General features: G+C 39.1%; 1 protein-coding gene across 2 annotated transcripts; it reads left to right on the top strand.

Moving 5' to 3' along the window:
• Positions 1 to 306: 306 nt before the first annotated feature.
• Positions 307 to 24,627, top strand: LOC127434195 (importin-4-like). Of its 2 annotated transcripts, XM_051686761.1 has the most exons (30): positions 314 to 629; positions 851 to 937; positions 1,056 to 1,135; positions 1,226 to 1,267; positions 1,388 to 1,517; positions 1,910 to 2,089; positions 2,774 to 2,839; positions 3,051 to 3,152; positions 3,271 to 3,354; positions 3,648 to 3,797; positions 3,885 to 3,938; positions 4,022 to 4,131; positions 4,247 to 4,355; positions 4,444 to 4,573; positions 4,705 to 4,818; positions 8,605 to 8,718; positions 18,125 to 18,248; positions 18,349 to 18,460; positions 18,751 to 18,875; positions 18,952 to 19,029; positions 19,635 to 19,692; positions 19,802 to 19,907; positions 20,270 to 20,463; positions 21,783 to 21,833; positions 21,946 to 22,071; positions 22,210 to 22,436; positions 22,526 to 22,658; positions 23,125 to 23,229; positions 23,322 to 23,391; positions 24,165 to 24,627. In XM_051686761.1, exons 1-30 carry the CDS (start codon positions 564 to 566, stop codon positions 24,293 to 24,295), a joined length of 3,258 nt encoding a protein of 1,085 aa, XP_051542721.1. In that variant the 5' UTR covers positions 314 to 563; the 3' UTR covers positions 24,296 to 24,627. The 2 variants fall into 2 exon arrangements, 1 of the variants encoding a protein (XP_051542721.1); XR_007896000.1 differs by lacking the exons at positions 23,322 to 23,391; positions 24,165 to 24,627 and having other exon boundaries at positions 307 to 629; positions 22,210 to 22,371; positions 22,573 to 22,658.
• The last annotated feature ends 399 nt before the right edge of the window (positions 24,628 to 25,026 follow it).

Here is a 25,026-nt window from a genome sequence, read left to right as displayed (position 1 = left end):
CTAGTGAGCATCTGCTTCAACTTGATCCATTTAAAAACAAGGAGAAACGAAAACAGCTTTATTGTTTTACTTTATTTTACTTTTACTTTATTTTTATTGACTTTATGGTTTGAATGGCACAGAAACACGTAAGAAAAGTTTGCATAGGATTTATGCTCCGTCTATCAGTTTCTGTACAGCTTGTCAGCAGGATAAATTGGATTTCGTCCTCCATTAGTACAGTCGGCGCTGTTGCACTAGTACTATTCATAGGGTCTCGCTGTATCATTTCTCAAACGTGTTTAGTGCCGCTGTCCCTTTAACATCAAACTCACGCGACGTTCACTCCTTTTATCCCGCGTGCTCCTTTTGGGAACTCACTCAAGGTGCAAATGTCCTCGAGCTGATACACAACGTTTTCCTCATGACAGTTAATTTAGAAAATAATAACATCTGATATTTTCATTAATGTTATATGGTCAAATCTGTTTCTGAATAGTGTCAGTACCTGTCATCGTATTTGGTCTATTTGGGGTATTAATTTTTCAATAAACGTATTTAACGGTTAAAACGCCATTAAAATCATGTCAGAGGAGCTCGAGCGAATCCTGGAGCAGCTGACACAGCCGGATAATGCTGTCATTCAGCAGGTAGATACTTAAATTAAGCTGTTATCCTGTGCCAAAGTCTTGATATATGTGGCATAACTTTCTATAATGTCGTTTTTAGCTCCAGACTGTTTTATTTGGTTTCGTAAAATCACTCAGACAAACGTGCCCCTTCTTAAGTTTCGCATATCCATTAGCCAAGTTGGGAAATATTCATGGAATATTTTGTTATGGTTGATATTGATTTATCATTTCCTTATCAGGCAACAGCTCAGTTAAAACAGGCATTTAAAGATCCAGCCATCATCCCTGCATTATGTGCAGTCATGACAGGGTCCCAAACCCCACAGGTAAACACACGGTTAACTGTAATTCAGTGTCAGCTCTAACGTTACACACTATTGAAGATATAATGAGCCACGTGCTGTTGTCTTGGTCAGCATTTAATGCCTTTGATTTTTGCCTCAGATTCGTCAGTCGGCAGCAGTGATGCTCAGAATGAGAGTGAGAAAACACTGGAAAAAAATCAGCCCAGACCACAGGGAGAGGTCAGAGACTTCTCATTTAAACCAAGAAACTAAGATAAGTATTTCTTCTGTGTTGCACTGTACATTTACATTGTGACTTGTTGTTTTCAGTCTGAAAGCAGTGGTGCTGCAAGCTTTCCAACAAGAAACAGAGTAAGTCTGTAATCAGTTGCACTGAAACACTCAATATAAATCAGAAATAGCAAGCAAAACCATGCCTTATGCTTTTAAACTTTTTTTCCTGTTATATTATGATTGTCTTTCAATGTGCAGGCACACAGTTCTTCACTCTCTCTCTCAGTTGAGTGCAGTCCTGGTGAAACACGAGACCCCCGACCGCTGGCCTGCTCTTCTGTCCCTATTGAACCAGTCCACTAAAAGCAACAACCCACAGGACAGACGGGTAAACCCAGTTAACAATCAACCTGTTTCAAAAATGTAGCGTGATGGTGCTATGACACAGTGATGGGATACAACGGTAATACCATTTGATGCATGTCTTGGTGTTGAGTGATTACCATGGTATATTATTCCAAGGAATTTCAAAGAATACCTTTGTACTGCCATGAGACATGTCCAAAACATGGTATTACCATAGTACTATTTCCAAAAACAAAACAAAACATGGTAGCACCTTAATTTTTGATTCTTTATTAGTTAGTAAAAATGCCAATAATGAAGTTTTAATCATGACAATGCTGTAATCTTTGGTGCATAAACAGAACCCTGTGAATGTGTTGGCACATAATGGTCTGTTCCCTTATATTAACATGGTCTTTATGTTGTCCTGTCCAGGTGGGTCTATTACTGCTCAGCAAGGTGGTGGGATCAAACCCGGAGCCCTTTAAGCCCCACTACAAGCAGCTACTACAACTGTTTGAGACTGTATTACAAGACCTGAACAACCCTACGATTCTCTACTACTGCATTCTCACCCTCACTGCCATCACAGCCTACACTGGCACAGAGGAGATGGTCTGTTCTGCTTTGTCTGTCTACTGCAATTTTTACTAGAATTAAAGAAATATTTGGGGTTCAATACAAGACATATACAATATGACAAGACAACATGGCACAATGTTGATTACCACAAAAAAATATTTCGCCTCATCACTCTCTCTCTTTAAATTAAGGTAAGTGAATGGGGCATATTTTTGGAGGGATTAAAAGTAATATGAAGCTTAAAATATTTTTTTCTCTTAAAACTGTGTTATTGAGCAGTAAAGTTGTTTAAATTGTTGTTTTAGGCTTTACAATATTATGTTGTCATGTCAATAATGTTGTAAAATTGGCTATAACTTCACACAGAAAGGGTTAGTAAGCAATTTTATCACACTAAAATCATGTTAACATGCATACTGTTTATGTCTTGTGGCTAAACCTTTAAAACAGTGAGTATTTTATTGTTTACGGATTGGCCCCATTCACTTTAATTGTAAGTGCCTTATTGCTTTTTTCTTTTTTTTTTTTTTTTTTAAGAAAAGAAGGGAAAAGTTTACATTATTTTTGTGGTAATCAACATCATGCAACAAATGCTGTTGATTGAGTTTCACTTGAAATGAACCCGGAATATCCCTTTAAAGAATTAGTTAAGCATATAGAGTACCGCAGAATGAAATCAAGCTATCAAGTTGAGAATGTTGTTTTTGTCTCATTCAGAACTTGATGCGATCTCTGATCCCCAAACTGCTCATTGCTCTTAAACACCTCATTCAGGCAGATCAGGTGAGAATGCTTTGATCCACTCTGATTGTGTTTGTATGGTAATGCTCGAATCATTGCTTACTTTATGCTCCTAAATTATGTGCTAAGCACTGTGAGAGCTGCAATACCTGGTTGGTTTGTTTGCAGAATAACCGTTATGTGGCTCAGTGGCTTTGGCCATTCTTCAGACTTTCCTTTTTAATCTTATAAAATGGGATTTTATTCTATTAAGGATCAGGCCAGTGAGGCAATGGAAGTATTTGATGAACTTATGGAGAGCGAAGTGTCCATCGTTGTCCCGTACATTGCTGAGATTGTCCAGTTTTGTCTGGAGGTTTGTCCACATATTTATACAGCAGTTTATGTTTGCAGTGAAGTCTTCAAAACCAAAATTTGGTTGAGTTCTCATCAACACACAAACATTTCAATATAAAGTTTTTTTTTCTTTCTAGATCGGTGCAGACGTGTCCCTAAGTGATTCTCTTCGTGTAAAGGCTCTGTCATGTATTGCTTTTCTCATCAGATTAAAAAGCAAGGTAACCCCAATTTTTTGGCTTCTGTGTTTTTTCTAAAGCAATAAACTGAATAAACTTTGGGTGTGTATTACACATGGACATTTGATATAATGATTTGGTGTTAATTATTGCAAAGGTTTAAAGCATTTGGCAAGCTAATATTTTATGTTTTGTTTATATATATTTCTCATAATTGATTAATGGACGTGTTTTGCTTTTCATATCCTAGTTCATTACGTCAGCAGTGCTTTGTCCGTGATGATATAAAATGATTTAAATTCTCATCAGTAACAACTTCTCTCTCTATTTTCCAGGCTGTATTAAAGCATAAGCTTTTACAACCGATATTGCAGGTTGTGTTTCCTATACTGAGTGCTGTGCCCCCTCCTGGAGAGGAGGACCCAGAGGATATGGAGAATGACACTGAGGGCGACAGTGAGAACCCCAAACACTTTGCTGTTCAGGTCGGTCTCTTCACCTGCTTTATCTCTCTTCCTCATTCTCCCACCTCACCTATCTCTTATTCGCTCAAATGCCTGTTTCTACTGCAGGTTATTGACACCATGGCTCTTCATATGCCACCCGAAAAACTCTTCAACCAGCTGGTCAGTATAGAGACAGGAAAGGAGCTTGCTCTTACAGCTGACTGTCTTAATCTAAAGAAATGTTTGTGTTTGGTATGCTGCAGATGCCTTTTACTCAAGCCTGTCTGGCCAGTGAGAATCCGTACGAGCGTAAGGGAGGGCTCATGTGTTTGGCTGTGTTGGCAGAGGGCTGTGCAGATCATATCCGCACCAAGTAAACCTTCCTTTACATCCATACATGCATCTTAATCCATGATAAAACAAGCTGTTCAGTGCCCTGCTTTTTATTTGTGTGTGTGTGTGTGTGTGTGTGTGTGTGTGTGTGTTAGGATGTTGTCATCCTTGCTTCAAATGGTGTGTCGAAGTCTATCTGACAGTAACCAAATGGTCCGCAGTGCAGGGCTCTTTGCCCTTGGACAGTTTTCTGAACACCTGCAGGTTGGATTGAAATGTTATACATGTGATGGCCTAGTTTTCTTTGCTTTTAAAAAGCTTCTGAATTTAATTGATTGATTTTGTCTCATAGCCGGATATCAGTAAATTCCATGCTGAGCTGATGCCATTGTTGCATGGATACTTGTCTGCAGTGAACCAGACAAAAATGGGACACATGACCAAGGCTTTCTATGCTCTGGAGAACTTTTTGGAGAACTTGGGTTAGAATACAGTGGATCATTCAAGATGTTTTCCCCACTACTAACATATTGTATTATTAATAATTCATAATGGGCCTGCATGCATCCAACTCTCTCTGTCTCTGTTTTTTCTCTCTTTTGTACTTGATCAGGTCAAGCTATTGAGCCATACCTGCCCACTCTAATGGAAACCATGCTGTCAGCCCTAAACAATGCAGAAAACCTCAAACTGAAAGAGCTGGCGGTCAGTGCAATAGGGGCGATAGGTAACTCCTCCTTTCCATTAAAACTACATTTTATGGGGAGTCACGTGATGCTATGCAAAGGTTGGTCGCTTAGAGGCGAGCTCCGCTTAAACTTTGCTACAATTATCCTTTTAAGCAATATTAACCGGTGAGAACTGTAACTTTTGTTTGCTAACTTTGCTGGGAGGGCAGGATGTCGAAAAATCTGAAATTGTCGGCCTGTGGGGACATTAAAAAGCACTTGCGTTTTACCCGTCAGACACCTAGCAGGATCAGGATGGAGGAGGTCCAGTCGATGGTGGCAGCCAGCTTCGTGAAGTAGGTCAGGAGATCTCGAACATTTATGCAGTGCTGATAAAAATCTCGACCGACTTGGAGGGCCTCGCAGAAATACTTAGAGCGATCACTTCTGTGGAGATGAAACTTTCCACCCTGATCACAAGAAAGGACGATGTTGAAAAATGGGTCGAGTTTCTGGAGTCGGCCGAAAGAGTGCTACATGCTAACCCACCTGCTACCAGGGCTGATGTGGAATGCGTGTTGGAAAAACTAGAGGGTATGGGAAATCAGAGCAGGCGTAATAATGTTTGTTTCGTTGAAATCCTTGAGGGAAAGGAAGGTCAAGATATGGTGAAGTTTTTGGACAGGCTCATTCCGAATTTGATCGACATAACGGACTGCCAGCTCGAAATAAAGCGCCCCTTCCCGCGGCGGGTGACAGACCCCGATCTATCCTGGCAAGATTATTGCGGTCGGCTGACAAAGACTTTGTTCTATGAGTGGCGAGGAATAAAGGCAAGTTGTGCTGGGAGGACCACAACATCATGTTTATTATTTTTTTTATTTTTCCCCTTTTTCACCCAATTTGGAATGCCCAATTCCCAGTGCGCTTTTTAAGTCCTCGTGGTCGTGTAGTGATTCTATGAATCCGGGTGGCGGAGGATGAATCCCAGTTGCCTCCGCGTCTGAGACCATCAACCCACACATCTTATCACGTGGCTTGTTGAGTGCGTTGCCACGGAGATATAGTGCGTGTGGAGGCTTCACGCCATCCACCGCGGCATCCGCGCTCAACTCACCACACGCCCCACTGAGAACGTACCACATTATAGCGACCACGAGGAGGTTACCCCATGTGACTCTACCCTCCCTAGCAACTGGGCAATTTGGTTGCTTAGGAGAACTGGCTGGAGTTTGGACCTAGCAAACTAGCGCGAACTCCAGGAGTGGTAGCCAGCGTCTTTTTCCACTGTGCTACCCAGGCCCCCCAACATCATGGTTTTTCCAGACTTTGCTTGTGTGATACATGCGAAGTGCAACGGATTCAAAGAGTGTAAAAAATTGTTTCACCAACAGAAGGTGGGCTTCGCACTGCTTTTTCCTGTTAAGCTAAGAATTGACGCCAAGGGTGGTCGCAAGACATTTACATGCCCACGACAAGCTATCGCCTTCATTAAATCAATGGTGCGAGTGGTTAATTTTGCCTGCACTCGGTCAACAATACAGACTACACATCGTGCATTTTACTGATGCAGCCTGAGAGGGTATATTATTCTGTTGGCTGCCCACTGACTCTCGCGCTACTCTTTTTTTTTTTTTTTTTCTCTCTCTTTCTCCCTTTATTGACTTATCATTGAGTTAATTAGTTAATTTTGTGGGTTCGATGTGATTATTTACTGGGGCTTATTTTATGGAATACATTTTTGGGCAATTTAATGGCATGGTTTGTGTAAAAACACAAGGGGAAAAAAAACGGACTTGAGCAATCAGAGAGTTGCGGAAAATCTTGTGAGCGTGCATGGACTGTCGGATTCTTGGGGGATGGATGCCAGTTGGGACTGTTGTGCACGGGGTTGAAGTGCATTTTTATTCTGTAGGTTGTTCAGGATTTGATTGTTTCATCAATGTTGGAAAGTGGTCTGTGTAATTTTGCCTTGGGTACACAATTTATTTTACATGTCAATATGTCACACTTTAACATAGGTAAAATGTTTCTCTCCACGTGGAATGTTAATGGGCTGGGGCACCCTATAAAAAAAGTAAGGTTGCATCTTTCCTTAAGCTTAAAAATATTATATAGTGTTCCTTCAAGAAATACACCTTTCTTCACAGGAAGCTGAAAAACTTGGTAGGGCATGGGGTGGTGGGCATTTTTTTTTGCAGTGCTGGTTTGAGTAAGAGCAGGGGAGTCATCACATTGATAAGTAAGCATTTACAATTCAAAAGTCTCAAACAGATCAAAGATAATTTAGGAAGAGTCTGAAATAGAGGGCTGAAATACAGTGGCAAAACCTTATTTTGGCTAATATTTATGCACCCAATGCTGATGATTAGAACTTTTTTTTTATAGATTTTGAGGGAACGTTACAAGCAGCTGGGATCCTCCATTATATGGTTTTGGGTGGAGATTTTAATCTTTTAATGGATCCAGTCCATGTTCATGGTGATGCAAAGGTGTGTAGACCCTTTAGAAAAACGTTGACACTTCAGAGGATGTGTAAAAATCTTGGTCTTACAGACATTTGGAGACTTCTGTATCCATCTGGGAGGCACTACACTTTTTTTTTCATCAGTTCATAAGATTTACTCTAGATTTTTTTTTATATATATCTAAGTCACTTATTCCATCTACCACTGACTGCTCAATTGGGTGCATATTAGTTTTAGATCATGCTTTTGTGTTTTTAGAGATGTTGCCACATATAGAGAAAAGAAAATCATATAGATGGCTCTTTAATACATCTCTTCTATAGGACCCATCATTTCAACAAATGTTGAAGAAAGAAGTCAGTGTTTATGTAGAAACCAACTGGTCCTCAATGTCCTCTGTGGGTGTGGCATGGGAGGCACTTAAGGCAGTTCTTAGGGAGCGTATCATATAATATGCCTCATTCATTAAAAAGATCGAAGCACAAGAATTCATAGAAATAGAAGAGTATTAAAAGTGCTGAAACAGAGCTGAAGCACCAACTGTCATCCAGTGGTCTTAGAGAGTTGACCCAGCTAAAATATAGGTACAATACTATTCAGTCACAGAAGGTTGAGTTTTGGTTATTCAGGGCAAGACAGACATATTTTGAGTTGTGGGACAAAGCAGGGAAACTGTTTGCCATATACATAAAACAGAGAGAGTTTTTTCCACCATTCCTTCAGTGAAGTCTTCTGGAGGCAATATATTTATTCTGCCACATATATTATTAAGGCCTTTAAAGAATTCTATTTGAATCTTTATAGCTTCACGTCTTTGTCTACCGATAAGGATATTAGCAACTTCGTAGAGCCATTAGAACTTCCTAAATTGACGAGTGATCAAAAATACTTTCTTTACTCAGATATTACTTTGGAGGAGCTTGTTGGGGTAATTAAAGCCTTGCCAGCAGGTAAGGCACTGGGGCCAGATCTTATGTCACAGAACTGGTTCCACTTATGTTAGAAGTTTACACAGAGTCAGTAAAGAAAGGTGAACTACTGCCAACCATGATGCAAGACCTGATCAGTCTCATTCTTAAAAAAGATAAGGACCCAAATGAATGTAAATGTTATCGTCCAATTTCCCTGATCCAGTTAGATGTAAAAATATTGTCTAAAATTCTGGCTAATCGATTAAGCAGAGTAATTACATCTATTATACATATAGATCAAGTGGGGTTTATTCATGGTTGTAGTTCTTCTGATAATATTAGTTTTATAAATATTATGTGGCCAGTTGTGAATGATCAGACCCTGACTGCTGCCATCTCACTTGACGCCGAGAATGCGTTTGATAGGGTGGAATACAATCTTACACAATCTCTTTCTCTCACTCAGCAAATGCAGCCAAAGAGCTGCTCATGCCTTACTTCCCACCAGTGATTGACAGTCTGAAGGGATTCCTGACGGACACGAGAGTGGAGATGAGGGCTCTGCAGACACAGGCTCTGGGTAAAAGCAATGATACAACAACTAATGGAACTGCCACATTTCAGTGTTTTGTTACCAGTGCATCTGAATGCTTAGTTAAAGGAATAGTTCACCCAAAAATGAAAATTTGCTGATAATTTACTCACCCTCAGGCCATCCCAGATGTATCTGAGTTTCTTTCTTCATCAAAACAGAATTTAAGATTTTTAGGATTTCATTTCAGGCCTCCACCTCTAAACAATGCAAGTGAATGTACTCCATTTTTTGATGGTCCAAAATGGTCCAAAATGCATCAAAATAATCCACATGACTCCAGTCGGCAAATAAAGTTCTTCTGAACTCAAATGATTGATTATTTTTAGAAACAAAACAATACATATATATATTTTTAACTACAAATGTTCACTTACGTTTATCTCTGTGACGCGTGCTCATGAGATGGATGACGTAAGCTCGGTCACACGTCACGTGGAGGAGGAGGCAGGAAGTGCATCATTGTTTACAAGAGAAACTTGCACAGACCACAGACCAAGCGCTGTTCACAAACCAAAACAGTCCAAAACAATTTCAAACAATATATAAAAAAAGTACATTTATTACTGCAATAAATAACCATCCTTTATTTCGGAGCAATGCCATTGCATTATCTACTCGTGCTTTTTCTTTTGCAGAAATATATAGGCTATATGACTGTCAGGAATTCAAGAAACACAAGTTGTAGTTAGTGAAACCAAGTGCGAGAGTGTTTACTGAGATTCACAGGATTTACAGGGTTTACACAGTGAAATCAAGGGTACAGGTGATATCACACAGAAGAGAAGCTTCACAAACTGAAGAGGGATTCACAGGGTTTAAAGTCCACTCCTCTTGTAAACAATGACATGCTTCCTGCCTCCTCCTCCATGTGACGCGTGACCTTACCAACGAGCTTACGTCATCCCTTTCATGAGCGTGCATTACAGAGGTGTACGGAAGCGAACATTTGTAGTTAAAAAGTAAATAAGTATTGTTTTGTTTCTAAAAATAATCAATCGTTTGGGTTCAGAAGAACTTTATTTGTCGACTGGAGTCATGTGGATTATTTTGATGCACCCTAAATATGCATTTTGGACCAACAAAAAATGGAGTACATTCACTTGCATTGTTTAAAGGAGGAGGCCTGAAATGAAATCCTAAAAATCTTTTTTTGAAAGATGAAGAAAGAAACAGATACATGTTGGATGGCCTGAGGGTGAGTAAAATATCTGCAAATTTTCATTTTTGGGTGAACTATTCTTTTAAATGGGTCATGACATACTATTTATTTTTTTTTATTTTTTTTATAATTTTATTATCTTCCCTGAAGATAAATTTTTTTTGTTGCACTTAAACAGTCATAATTTAATAATATATGATCTTTTTCCACCCTGTCTCTGGCCCTCTGTCTGAAAACTCAGTTTAAAGCTATCTGACCCTTTAAGGGTGCTTTCACACTGGGAGTTTAGTTCGAAACAGAGCACGGTTCGCATTAAAAATTGATAATGTGAAAGCTGTCATAAGGACCAGGGAGTGCACCGTGGTATCGAACCCAAGACTACCTGTAGGAGGTGGTCTGAGTTCGGTTGCAATGGAACTGTAACGCGATTCACGTGAATGTGAAAGCAGCTTGGACTTGGGTGCGCACTCGTTCAGGAAGTAAAGTAACCTGCGCATGCGTTTTAGCCGATGACGACATCATTGCTTTCGACAACACACGAGGATCCACACATTTCTGAAAGTCCCAAAAAATTAATGACACCACAATGACATGCAACACTATAAATTCTGTCTGTCTGTCTGTCTGTCTATCTATCTATCTATACACCTTATAAATACTATTATAGGTTATAAATACAGGGTATAATAGGAGATGACAGTGGCGATAACTTAACACTGGACACGAGTGTAAGCGTGCAGTGTAAACAGTGATTCAAATGAATTTCTTGCAATCAGCTGTCTCCTCAAAAAACTCCATTTGCGAGCAGCTGCAAGCCGCCTTCCCCTGGTCATCTGATGAGTTACACCATGAAGCGCACCTATACGCAGTTGTCGTTCACTCTGCTGTGCATAATGGCACCAAAATAACAAAAAAACAAAGTATAATGAGTCGCGTTGTGTTCTCCATGCGTGTTTGTGATGACGTAAGATGAACGTAAATGGACAGATAGAATTCGATAGTTCGATAGAATCAAGTGAGAGTAAAACCAGACCAAGGCTGCGGGGGGCACTGGGAACAATCGCACTCTGAATCGGACCACAGCAAATGTGCCCAGTGTGAAAGCCCCCTAAGACTTCAATGTAGGTGCCTGGGTAGCTCAGCGAGTATTGACGCTGAGTACCAAGTTCAAATCCAGGGCGTGCTGAGTGACTCCAGCCAGGTCTCCTAAATAACCAAATTGGCCCGGTTGCTAGGGAGGGTAGAGTCACATGGGGTAACCACCTCGTGGTTGCGATTAGGGGTTCTCGCTCTCAATGGAGTGCATGGTAAGTTGTGTGTGGATCGTGGAGAGTAGCATGAGCCTCTACATACTGTGAGTCCCCGCGGTGTCATGCACAGCAAGCCACGTGATAAGATGCGTGGATTGATTGTCTCAGAAGCGGAGGCAACTGAGACTTGTCCTCCGACACCCGGATTGAGGTGAGTAACCACGCCACCATGAGGACCTACTAAGTAGTGGGAACTGGGCATTCCAAATTGGGAGAAAAGGGGATAAAAAATAAAATAAGACTTAAATGGAACTGTCACTGTTCTGATTGGCTAACTTCATGCAGTCCCTCAAATACAGCCATATTTGAAACTCAATCGGAAGAAAATGAACAAGCTTCACATTATAATTTATAAAACTACCAGGGTTCCCACACGTCCTGGAAAACCTGGAATTATGCAGTGCAGTTTTCCATGGAAAAGTAATGGAAATTTAGAAAAATACCTAAAAATTAAAACAAATCTAAAATATTTTAGTATAATAAAAAGCTTGTTTGACAGTGCTAGCAAGGTTTTCATTACATGTACAAAAATATGATTATGATCGGGACTCAGAATAGTAGTTAAATACACATTCGTATTGTTTTGTCACTGCAGGCGGCTGCACATTGTGAAACAACATCAACGGTTAAGGGCACTTACACCCTCATGATTGATTTCAGTCGTGGTCCAACCGAGGCATATCGTTTGATTGGTTACAGCAGTGTGTGCATAGTGAGAAGAGGCACTCGTGAAACTTCTCATTCATAAACAAACTGAATGACTTGGTGCATGTACCGACTGACTGACTGAAGGGGCATGTTGTTTATTTACTTGCGTATCGCCATGTGAGTCTACCTTGTTCATCATGGAGAGAAAAGGGCGGAAGAGCTATTAATGCGTAAAAGTGACTGATGTTTATACATGTTGAGGGGCTTTCACACGACTCGCGTCATGAAGTCTATGAAGTGACGCGTCAGTGCAACCTCGGCTCCAACTTCACACCAGAGTGTTTTTCCCACACGCTTTTGCCTCACACAAAAAGTCTTTGAGAGTACAAAGCTACAAGAAATATTTTAAAACTGTCCAAATTTATGAAGAGATACTGAATGTCTCATAATTTATTTAAATAAACTATTACCTTATCGTTTGAGTATCCAGAGACCCCAGTTATTGAACTACAGTAACGGGCAGATCTACCAGGGTGACAATGCCACCCCATCTGCCACCCCAGAATAAGTATCCAAATGTATCAAATATAAATTTAAGTATATTATCGTTGATTTTGACATTGTGCAGGGGTTTATTCATGTCAAACTGCCTAAACTCTCACTGAACGCACAAATGACTACAGACCCATAGGGTGATTAATTACAGCAGCAACCAATCCCATAATTGTTTATAGCAGCAGCCAATCACAACATCGAGCAATCGCCTATCTACGATTGCAATGCATGTACAGTGTTTGGGCTCTCACGGGTTGATGAGCTTATTTCCTCAACAACAATGACCACATTGACAAATATGTGGTGAATTTTCCAAGTATTCATTGAATGATTATTAGATACATCGCTTTCAGTTATGGGTTGAGATGGGTGAGACATGTCCTGACCACTTTTTGAAATAGCTGTCATCAGGTATGTGTATAATCCAGATGAAACATCTCCAGTTCTTGAGTAGGAGTTAATATTTAATCTGTGTGTGTTTTGACTGACAATCTGGCACTGGAATGTGTTATTATGAATGTTATAATAAGTGTTCGTTGCGGCTGTTATGTGTTGTTTAGCGTCAGCAGTTTTGCCGCAGCTCGCTCTCTTTACCGTGTCCCCCATTGTGATGGCATTCTTGATCATTTTGTTTGTGTGTGTTGTCTTTTTCTCTTTCACTCCCTCTCTCTTAATCACTCTCAGGTGTGTGGTAACCAGGTGAGCTGATTGTTGATGGGGCGCACTGGTGCGCAGTGTGTTTCCTCCCTATATAAACTGAGTGTTTCATGGTTGGGTTGTCCTATGAGAGGGTTGCTCATGATCTGTGTAATCTTGTTCAAGGGCGCTTTTTATTATATATTACTACTCATTAAAAAAAAATTTTTTTTTATCCTTCTGCCCCTGTCCCTGCTAAGGTCTGTGCACTTCACTGGACAAACTCTTTGCTTAATCTGATAAATGCTGATAAGAGAGCAAGACGCAACAACCAAAGACCTCCACCTACTGTAAGGGGCTGTTCACACCGAACGCTTTTGTAACCATCCAGTTTACCATGTGATTTTTCTATGTAAATGCGCTAGACGAACGTCTTTGTTTCTCTTTGTTTTTGTTTATTCAGCGTCTCATGCAGGAGCACTGTTTTTTTTAGATGCCGTGTCAAGTTAAAAAGAACTTTAAAACGCATCTCGAGACACCTGGTTTCTGTTAAACTGTATTTTGTTGCGCTTCATCTAGCCTTTTTTAATGTAAGAATGCTATCGGTCTGAAATCATCGCCAGTGCTTGGCACACATAAAAAATTCTAATGCGCAGTTTTAGCATTCGAATGTGCGTATTTTTCTTAAATTCTATGCATATTCAAATTTTTAATTGACAGCCCTAGTACTAATTGGTCATTCTCTTGTCCCAGTAAAAAAGTTACTTGCCCCGAGAGAAAAAGGTAATTTAAGTATTTGTTATTATAGTACAAGTAATAACATGCCAAAGTTTATGTTGTATGTTTTCTAAAATTATGACAGATGCCCCACCTAACAGTATTATGCAATTTACTCGATTCTCGGTGGCAGAAATGTAAACGCGCTGGGTAGGGGAGGAGGTTATTCTCAAATGGTAGTTCAATTATTTTATGTACAGTAGTCAAATAAAGGAAAGCCTCCATCGCCATCATTTACAGCAGGGGTGCTCACACTTCTGTGTAATGAGATCTACTTTTTCATCATGTTATTGCAGCAAGATCAACCATGCACAATATATACATTGTCACAATACCAAAATATTTGTTGTCTTTAGTGAAATATGATGATTTGTTAAGAATTAAGTTCTCAAGTTATTATTCAACAGTAGTAAACTGTCAATATTAAAGTAACAATAGAACAGTTAAGTATAGAAAAAAAAACACTAGAACAAAATACTAATTATGAACAATTGCTTTTTTAACAGCTTTACAAATTTTAACAGCAGTATCAAATATTCAAGTAAACATTCAGAATGAAATGAATACTTTTTTTAGCTACTAAAGTTATCCAGCCAAGAGCAGTGAGTGTTTTCTTGTTATGGTTGTTTGATTAATATTAACACAGAGACAGCAACAGGTTCATTAGGTTTTAACACTTACAAGTCTGACGTTTTGATACAAATCCACCTTTTCCCCACTGTATACGTTTACTTTAGACATAACTAACTGTGTTTACATGTATATCTCACCAAGATGGGCATTTTGGTGGAATTACTCACCAAGACGGGCATTTTGGTGGAATTTTGAAGTGTATTTGACCGTTTAGGTGCGTATCTGCATTAGCGTGAGATCTCTCGGAGCACACGCCCATGTAAAGCACACAAGCCACCTGTCAGTCAAACAGCGTACAGCAAGAAAGCTTGCGAATGACAAAATTACATGCTCTGGATTATTTTCAACAGACACAGGCCTAGGCACAATTATAGCCAGTTATTTTTTTCGTTATTGACATTTTAATCAGGCTACTTGTCCGGTCGTGCAAGTAAAATTCTCTTTCACTTGCCCCTTCAAAAATCCCGGACAAGTGGACAAACGTTAATGTTGAGCCCTGCAATGATGCTTGGTACCTTTATCCATAAGAACTGCGAATGGGCGCTTGCTTTGGTGTTGCCACCCCTCATAGTCTGCATGCCACCACCTTGCCACCCCATTAAAAATATTCTAGATCCGCCCTTGTACAGTGATTACATTCACGCAAAAAATGTGAACGGAGTGTTGATGACTCAACTCATGTGAAATGCACTTTGACAAAGGACATTATTGAAACTCAAAATTATTATTATTATTACTAGGCTATTATTGTTGTCTTTTCTGATAAAAGTCATGCTCAGCAGTTTAAATGCTGTTGGAAAATGATGCAGTACATGTGCTTTGTTCTTATAATGCTTAAACATTCTACTAAAGTAAGTAGATTTGACATGCAAATTTAAATAAAGGAGAAGGTAAGGACGATATTGATACTCATTAATCATTAATATTAGACTATTTTTGTTGTCTTTTTGGATGAAAAGTCATGTTCGGCAGTTCATAAACTGAACGGAAATTATAGATCTGCTTTTTTCTTACAATGCTTAAATACTATAAAGTCTCTTGGCAGATTGTGGTCGTGAACATCTCAAAATTATTCAATGACTCACTCATTGCACATAAGACGCTCATTTGTTGCCACCTAGTGGCATCTCCAGAAGTGGTCACTAAACGAATCAATTAATGAAACGGAAAAAATTTGTGAAGCAGAAGCAAGCCACAACAAAGTAGCCTTTATTTTTTCTGCTAGTTCTGCACAATTGTGCAGATAATTTGCTATACTGGAATAATTTAAATAGCTTAAATTGGTGCTTTTAGCTTAATCTTTAAAAAAAATTAAACTCACCGTTTTCGCCCCTCATGAGTTTGCATCCCTGTGAGTTATAAACTTTAGACAATGATGACAGTCAGACCACTGATTGTTTTTTAATGAATTCACACTGGGTTGGTAGCATGGTGATCCAGCCTTAATACCTTGGGATGTGAATTAATTTTCAGTAATAATGATCAGAGTCAGCTTATACCGCGTTTACCACATGTAGTATGTGGAAAACACAGAATCTGGTCGTAAAAATGGCATAAGCAATAAAAGGCAGAATGTCGTGGAATATGACATTTGGACGAAAATGAATGTTTGAATGTACAATTAATCAAATTAAAATTGGATATGTCCTAGTGTGATAATTAAACGAAAAAAGTCTCATATTTAATTGAATAAATAAATTATGTGCAAGTGTTGCACGCTTCAAAACGAATGTGTAGAGCCAGCCGCTAATACACTGAAAACACCTCATCATGATCATCATATGCACTCTTGTGTGTGTGAGATGACAGAGAGCATTCTGAAGTGCACAGCACATACAGACTATATATTTATTTAATTGATTCACAGCTTTACGGGGATTAATAATCATACTGGGCCATGGAGCAATCTGCTTATCTGGAGGTGAGAAACTACCATCAAAAACACACAGAAACGCCAAAATAAAAGCTCGATTTAAATGGATGCATGTGTTTTTGCTTAAATATTACCCTTGTCGGGCACATACAATGTCTTGAAAATTGTGCCTTGAAAAGAGTGGGAACCCTGACTACATTTCAGTTAACACATAACATATACCCAACACATTTCATGTGAATGTATCAAAATGTTCACTCAAGCACAGGAACTATCAAACAGTCATGTCATTTGAAACATTTGTGAATTAAACTGTGTACTCCCAGGTCTTGTAGTGTTTAACTGCTGCATCTTTCATAACAGTTCCTTTGCAAAGCTTGAATAATATTGTGACTGATTCACAAACATTCCACTCAGAAATGAGCTGAAAACACATACAATCCAAGCTGATATGTTCTGAATATACATGCGTAATATAGTCCATGGTGTTGTTGGGTGCTTCAACAGGCCAAAGCAGAGATGCTGGTCTTCACAGGAGCAATATCTCACATCTTCCGTGTTTGTTTACACATAGGACTTAATGTCCCAGTCAGTGGCTGCAGCAGAATGAGAAGTTGCGCTTGTACCACTAATAAAACATGGCACACATCACCGGAAATGCATCAAAACAATCAAAGACGTCTATATAGTGCATGCTTTCAAAAGTTAAATATAGCACAGATGGGTGCAAAAACGGTCCAGAACGCCTTCAAAACAGGAAACAGCGCAGCTGAATGAAACACAATGAAGTTCTCCTATGTAGAGTTCGAACTTGATATTGTGTCTTTTAAAAGCGGTGCAAGATGCATGATAAGGGTCAAAGCTGTTCATCTAGTGTAGAAAAACATTTAAATCCAGGTGAAGGTGTCCTGTGTAAGTCCCATTTCCCCCTCTCCTTTTCACCTGTGACTGACTATTAGCACCAGTGGGTGGGGCCAAGGGTGCAATGATGAAAAATTGGTGTTAATGTCTTGCTGGAGGCAGAAATATGCAGATGTATTTGGTCCTTGTGACGTCACAAGTTCCAAACGGCCCGTTTCTACAGCCTGGTTTAATAAATGCTATTTTTCTAACAAGTAGGAAGTTTTCAGTTCTGAAACTCATGGTATGTATACATAGTACAATGACCTCTTATATGTCAAAAGATCAAGGAAAATTTGATTCCTCATGTCATGACCCCTTTAATGTTAGGCATGCAACATACTGTCTTGTGTTGTAGATCTCATAAGTCTAGGGTTGAAAATCTCATTTAAATCTGTAAATAGACTAAGTTTTAGGATTTTGAATAAACTGAAACAAAGAAACGTTATGACTTAAAATAAATAAGAAATATTTAAGATTATGCACTGTTTTTTAGGTCACTAATAAAATTTGCAAATTTTTCACACCGAACATGTTAACTCTTTTGTGCAAAAGGTCAGATTTCCTTACTTCCACTGAAGAACAAAAACGCTCATTGGAGCATTCTCAAATCATGCTGGATAACATGGATCATGTTTTGTACAAACTTGTGGAGTCCATACCAGCTCAAGTGCATGCACTCAAATACTTAGAAATTGTGCATTGGTGTTAAGTTCTGTAAATTTTTGCAATTCACCCTTCCAAATCTCAAACTTTTATGCTGATAATATAGTTTGAATGAAAAAATATGTATAGAAGAGAAATGCAAAATGGAATCATTTTCACTAGTGGTCTCAGACTTTTGGTCCCCACTACAACATCATTAATTTTCCTTTCATCACTGAATTTTTTATCGTTCAGACACACTCTCTGTGTTGGCTCGCACTGTTGGTAAGGAAGTCTTCAGTCCTTTGGCTGCAGAGTGTGTGCAGTTAAGTCTGAACTTCACTGATGCAGTGGATGACCCGGACCTGCGCCGCTGCACGTATGATCTCAAGAGTCCTCCACCTCTGCTCTAAAAAAATCACACCTTCTCATAACAGACACAAACATCCACTCAATATCTCTGTTTTTGTTCTTTCCAGGTATAGCTTACTCTCTGCTGTATCTGAAGTGAGCCCGGATTGTCTAACCCCTCACTTAACCCCTATCACCACAGTGATGCTGCTGTCACTGAGATCCACTGAGGGAGTGACGGTCAGTACAGAAACTTTCTCAAACATGTATGTAGCAGAGACATAATTACACAAACATGGGACTTGGGGGTTTTACTCAATCTAAGGTGTTCTTAGGGCAGCAGTGGGCATTTTATCTTAATAAATATAATCTGATCCTATTTGCCTTAATTATTTTTCAGTATGTAAAAGTGCCAGATTCATATTTTGACCCAATAATATTAAATGTTACTTATTGGAATATGTTACACATACAGTGGAGTTTTTTTTTTTTTTTTGTGTCCACACTGTTATAATCTGTCTACCTCGCAGGCTCATTTAGAGGAGGACAAACAGTTTGTTCTCCTGGACGACGATGATGTTGATGAAGGTGAAGAGGGTGATGCTGTTTTGGATGGAGAGAATGATGGAGAGGTTGATGACACAGATGTTGCAGGGTATGTCTCTCTGACTCTCTAGGTTTAGTTTTGTCTTATTTAAGAGCGCTCATCAATGTTCTCTCCATCTTCTCAGGTTCAGTGTAGAAAATGCTTACATTGATGAGAAGGAAGATGCTTGTGATGCTTTGGGTGAAATTGCCTTCAACATGGGGTAATGAGTCATGTTTTATAAAAAACAAGCACACAATTTATGCATTTCCTTTTACAACATAGAGGCTTACATTGGATGTGCATACAGCTCAATTCCTTTTGCTTTGGGATTTGACTGCATTGAAACGGCATTCGCGACACATTTAACTTAAAAAATGCCGTATTTCCGAGTGAAACAGGATGTTCAATGGGGAAAATGTAGGATGCGATGTAATTTTATCAGGATTTCAAGCAGCATTTTGCTAATTCTTTTACAATTATATTACCATATTCATAGAGAAACTAAATTGAATATTTAGACTTAAAAAAAATTCACTAATGAAAGCAAAAGGGGGATTAAAAATGGTGAAAAACTTAAGAGAAATGGTGGCCAGTCACAGCACCTTAAGGACACATTTTCTCTTATTCTTTCATATAAATTGTAACCTAAAATCCTGATGTCGATTAAAAAAAATCTTGAACATGTTATGCATCAACTACCTAAATGTTATTAAATATGCAGAAAGCTTCATGCCAGCAGACAGGTCCAAATATAATTATTCCAGTATTACATACAGTATATCATGCACAGTACTACCTCTAATGTGGTTGTTTTCTGTGTCATAGAGCTGCGTTTCAGCCCTTCCTGGAGTCCAGCTTTCAGCAGGTGTATGAGCTCCGTGATGTAAGTGGCTCTTGTGTTTCATGAGTGTTTGTGTGTAAAATTGCTTCCCTTTGGGTTTGATCCTTTGTGTTAGTAATGTTTGTGACCTTTGTGTATGTGCATCCATCAGTTCCCACATCAGGACGTGAGGAGAGCTGCCTTTAGTGCAATGGGCCAGTTCTGCCGAGCTCAGCATAAAGTATGGCAGGAAAACCAAACAGAGGCCAACCACCAGGGTGTGCACACACACACACACACACACACACACACACACACACACACACACCCACCTCTACTCCTCTCTGACTCTTTCATTTGCACACCTTTTGATATTCACATCACTATCTCTGCTTCTTTTAATCAACTCTCTGTCTTTGGTTCATTATTGACATCTCCCAGGCAAATAATTAGGAGGAACTTCTCTTGACAAGAGGATTAACTTTTAACTCGGGCCTCACAGCCCTTATCGTTCCTTTCCTTCCACTCTTTTAGTCAAATTAGCTTCAGTCAATGTGAAGGGGAAGAATCTTGTAAGTTTCAATTATTCAGAAACCTTTGATTAACTTCTGGGTATCTCTGTCTCTCTTTTTCTCTACAGCACTGCATAAGTTGTTGGACATGGTTTTGCCTTGTTTTCTGGAGGCAGTGAGGCAGGACAGGGAGAGGCAGGTGGTGATGGCCATTCTGGAGTCTATGAATGCTGTGATCAAATCCTGCCAGGGGGAGGCGTTGCAGGTTGCAGGGCGACTAGCTGAGATCAGCAACACCATCACAGATGTTCTCAAGAAGAAGGTCAGGGCTCACCAGGTTTAGGATTCAATTTTAAGCCCAGAACTTTCTACCTACAAAGCTATTGTATAGCTTAAGGTGACTATGTCTTTTACTTATGCCTTATGCCTTTAATTTTGGACCTTGACAGCCCATCACCATTTTGCAAAATAACTCATTTTGTTTTCCGCAGAAGAAATTAAGTCATATAGGTTTGAAACGACAGACATTGTAAAAATATTTGTGAACTATTGCTTTAAAGGAATAGTTTACCCAAAAAGGAAAATTCTGTCATCATTAACTCTCCCTCATGATATCCCAGATGTGTATGACTTTTTCTTCTGCAGAACAAACAAAGATTTTTTGAAGAATATCTCAGCTCTGTAGGTCCATACAATGCAAGTGAATGATTACCAAAACTTTGAAAATCCAAAAAACACATAAAGGCAGCTTAAAAGTAATCCATACGACTCCAGTGGTTAAATCCATGTCTTCTGAAGCGATCTAATTGATTTTGGGTGAGAGCAGACCAAAATATAACACTTTTTCTTTTCACCATACATCTTGCCCTTGCAGTCCCTAATATTATAATTTCAAGCTCAATTACACTTCCTAGGGCTTAACGCATATGCAGAGTGCTAGATGGTGCTATAGGAAGTGTAATCAAGCTTGAAATCAGGATTGCCAAGGAGACTGCTGATGTTTAGATTTACAGTGAAAAGGAGTTATATTTTGGTCTGTTCTCATCCAAAATCAATTAGATTGCTTCAGAAGATATGGATTTAAACACTGGAGTCTTATAGATTACTTTTATGCTGCATTTATGTGCTTTCTGCAGCTTCAAAGTTTTGATCCCCATTCACTTGCATTGTATGGACCTACAGAGCTGAGATATTTTCTTAAAAATCTTCATTTTGTTCTGCAGGAAAAAAAGTAATACACATCTGGGACGGTGTGAGGGTGAGTAAATGATGAGAGAATTTCCATTTTTGGGTGAACTGTTCCTTTAAGGGTTTTCCTTTCAGAACGTGCCTTGGTATTTGGTGGTTGTTAGATAAGATTTTATGTATGACATCTACAGCAGACAGATGAAGACAATAGTATATCACAGGAAAAATTTGCCTTTGGAAAAAAAGCCTTTTAAATCAAGAACAAACCTTAATCTGTGTCAAGGAAAATGGGCTTTAAGTAATCCAATTGCATGACTGTGCTGACACATACTGGCTTCAAATGGCATCTTATTCTCATTTGTTAAAATTGTTACATAAGTCTCCAGTCGTAAGTGGGTGGATGTTTGTTTCTTTTGCTTATAATCTCATATTCACTCTCTCCGTCTTGCGCAGACCGTGTGTCAGGATGTAGGTGGGGATGAAGCAGACGATGACGACCAGCAGGTGGTTAAAATAATCACACAATTTTTATGATGTAGCCATAGTTCCATTCAGTAATGACGCAATTAACTGTGACAAATGCAGTGTGGAATTATTGAGTGTTTGTGTGTCTCAGGCGGAGTATGATGCCATGCTGCAGGAGTTTGCTGGTGAGGGGATTCCTGTTTTAGCATCAGCTGTACCTGCTGAGACATTCTACCCTTACCTCAATGACCTGCTGCCTCTTATCATGAGCAAAGCTGTGAGTCTCTCCCTCTATTGTCACAAAGATGGAATAGTTGCATGCTGTGCTGCATTCTAATTTTTTGGTAGTAAAAATACCTGTAAATACCTGTCTTTGAAATTTTTTTTGCACATGATTCTCTATCCTTTTCTAAAGAAATCCTCATGCACTGAGGCAGACCGCTCCTTCTCGGTTGGTACGATTAGTGAAACCCTGCACTCATTGGTGGGTGTGGCTGGAGGCAGGGCCGTGGCTGGACGGCTGTCCAATCGGCTGCTGCCGGTACTTGTAGCCGGAGTAAAAGACAGTGACCCAGAGGTGCGTAATAACAGTGTCTTTGGTCTGGGAGCTCTCACACAGGCTGCTGGACCCATCATTGCCTCGTATCCTTCACAGATCCCTTGTGTGTGTGACTGTGTGTGTGTTCTCTGATCTCTGTGTCTCTGGCTAAGCTTTAACCACTTTGCTTCAGTGACTACCCCATGATGCTCTCTCTCTTCTCTAACCTGCTCTCAAAAGAGTTCGACTTGAGAGTGATCGATAACCTGTGTGCTGCCCTCAGCAGGATGATCATGAGCCATGTGGAGGGGGTCCCACTCGAGCAGGTTAGACAATTAACTTTGCACATAATACATAACTTGAATTAGTTATTTCCATTTTTATTTTATGCTATAATTAAGGAATGCTCAAGGCAAGTTAAGCTCAATTAACAGCATTTGTGGCATAATGTTGATTACCACAAAAGTAATTTTGTCTTGTTTGTTTAATAAATAAAATTGTGGTTACAGTAAGATGCTTACAATAGCAGTGAATGGGGCCAGTACATAAATATAAATATACACAGTTTCAGAAGGATAGCCACTAGACGTAAACATTATACATGTTAACATGATTTTAGTTTGATAAAATCAGGGATTTAAATCAATGTGTATTTAATGTTTATGTACTGGCCCAATTCACCTCCATTGTAAGTGTCTTACTGTAACCTTGGTTTTTGCCCGCTCTTTACTCTCTCTCTCTCTCTCTCTCTCTCTCTCTCTCTCTCTCTCTCTCTCTCTCTCTCTCTCTCAGGTGTTTCCTGTTTTGGTGGCTCATCTCCCTCTGAAGGAGGACATGGAAGAGAACAAGACCATCTACAACTGCCTGGCCTTCCTCTACTCACATAACCCAATGCTGGTAAAAGCCTTCACTCACAGCATGCTCCACTCACAGCTCCCTGTTAAATGTGTCCTGTCAGAGGTGTAACTTTTATTTATTTCTCCCTCTAGGTTGTTAGTCAGCTCAGGCCAATTATATCTGCTGCCGCTCATGTACTGGGTACGAAGGATATTGATAATGGTAAGACTGTTTGAATTTACATGATTTGAATATTTATTTTTTACATTTCAAGGGATGGTTCACCCAAACATGACAATTTTCTCATCAATTACTCACCCTCATGCCATTCCAGATGTGTATGACTTTCTTTCTTCTGCAGAACACAAATGAAGATTTTTAGAAGAATATATCAGCTCTGTTGGTCCTCACAATGCAGTTTGCAAAATGAAGGTCCAAAAGGGAGATAAAGGCAGTATAGAAGTAATCCATAAGACTTCAGTGGTTAAATCCATGTCTTCTGAAGTGATATGATAGGTGTGGGTGAGAAACAGATTAATATTTAAGTCCTTTTTTTTACTGAAACTTTACACTTTCTTTCACTTCCAAATTCTGGTGTGGAAGTGACTTTTGCTTTCACATTTAGCCACCTACTGGTCGAGCTGGTCAAAAGAGAAAGACTTAAATATTGATCTCTTTTTCACCCACACCAATCATATTGCTTCAGAAGACATGGATTTAACCACTGAAGTCTTCTGGATTACTTTTATTCTGCCTTTATGTCCTTTTTGGAACTTCTGAGTTCTGATCACCATTCACTTGCATTGTGAGGACCAACAGAGCTGAAATATTCTTCTAAAATCTTCATTTGTGTTCTGCAGAAGAAAGAAAGTCATACACATCCAGGATGGCATGAGGGTGAGTAAATGATGAGAGAATTTTCATTTTTGGGTGAACTATCCCTTTAAGGATGACAGAGTTCAGAATGTTTATATCCAATCTTTTACTCTTCTCAGAAACACAAAATACCCTGCTCGTGCTGCTCCAAAACATAGCCCAGCATCACTCACATGAATTTGAGAGTGCTGTGATGTCACTTCCTGATGAACAGAGAAACAAGATGACCATGACTGTTACTCAGTCATAGCACCTGGTCCTCATCCTAAGTATCTAATGCCCCACTCCCAGGAGGCCTTCCACTCTTGTGAAAGCCAGTCAGATTGATTATAGGATTATAGGATTTTTTTTTTACAATAATATAAATTGCTAGATTCAGTTAGCCAAGCAAATGCTCAGTGGAGCACTTGGCTTTGCTTTGTTTTACTAACCTGTGTCAAGGAATTAGTTTATGGTTTACTTTGTCTATTATTTGTGTATCATTTTGTGGCTATTCCTTGAAATTCTGGCTGTATATTTGAGTGTGAAGCTCTGAATTGCCCTTGCAGTAAAAAAAAATATATTTCTTTGAATTGATCATAATTATTCCTGTATTTGTGGAATATGAACCATCCTTTTCATAATTTTCTTAGCCTTCCGCTGAAACCTTTTTCACTGTTCAATTATACAGAATTACACTAATGTGCAACAAATGGCATATTCACAGAAATACTGCCATATAGCATAAATATGTTGACCTTGTTATCCAGACTTAGTTCTAAAAAACACATTTGTTATTATTATTGGAAACATGCTATTTATAAGTACAGGGCTTTTACAATGAAGATATTGTAAAGGATATGTTAGGATGTGGATTTATGAACTTTCTAGACCATTTTGACATCCATTTAACACCCCATTCTCCACTAATATTAATTTAATCAGCAAATTATTGCAAAATATAGATTTATATAAAATTTTGATCATATTACATTTTGTGTA

This window comes from Myxocyprinus asiaticus, chromosome 44 (genome assembly GCF_019703515.2).
Source record: "Myxocyprinus asiaticus isolate MX2 ecotype Aquarium Trade chromosome 44, UBuf_Myxa_2, whole genome shotgun sequence".
In the NCBI taxonomy this organism is placed as follows: Eukaryota; Metazoa; Chordata; class Actinopteri; order Cypriniformes; family Catostomidae; genus Myxocyprinus; species Myxocyprinus asiaticus.
The sequence above is the reverse complement of the archived record's forward strand: the minus strand, read 5'-3'. Positions and strand labels throughout refer to the sequence as shown.

What these genes read in the sequence shown, in the direction of transcription:
- LOC127434195 (XM_051686761.1), top strand. Translation starts at nt 564, where the DNA reads ATGTCAGAGGAGCTCGAGCGAATCCTGGAGCAGCTGACACAGCCGGAT. An exon ending in GATCCACTGAGGGAGTGACG is followed by an intron (nt 18,461 to 18,750) that starts GTCAGTACAGAA and finishes TCTACCTCGCAG; the next exon opens with GCTCATTTAGAGGAGGACAA. An exon ending in ACTCACATAACCCAATGCTG is followed by an intron (nt 23,230 to 23,321) that starts GTAAAAGCCTTC and finishes TTCTCCCTCTAG; the next exon opens with GTTGTTAGTCAGCTCAGGCC.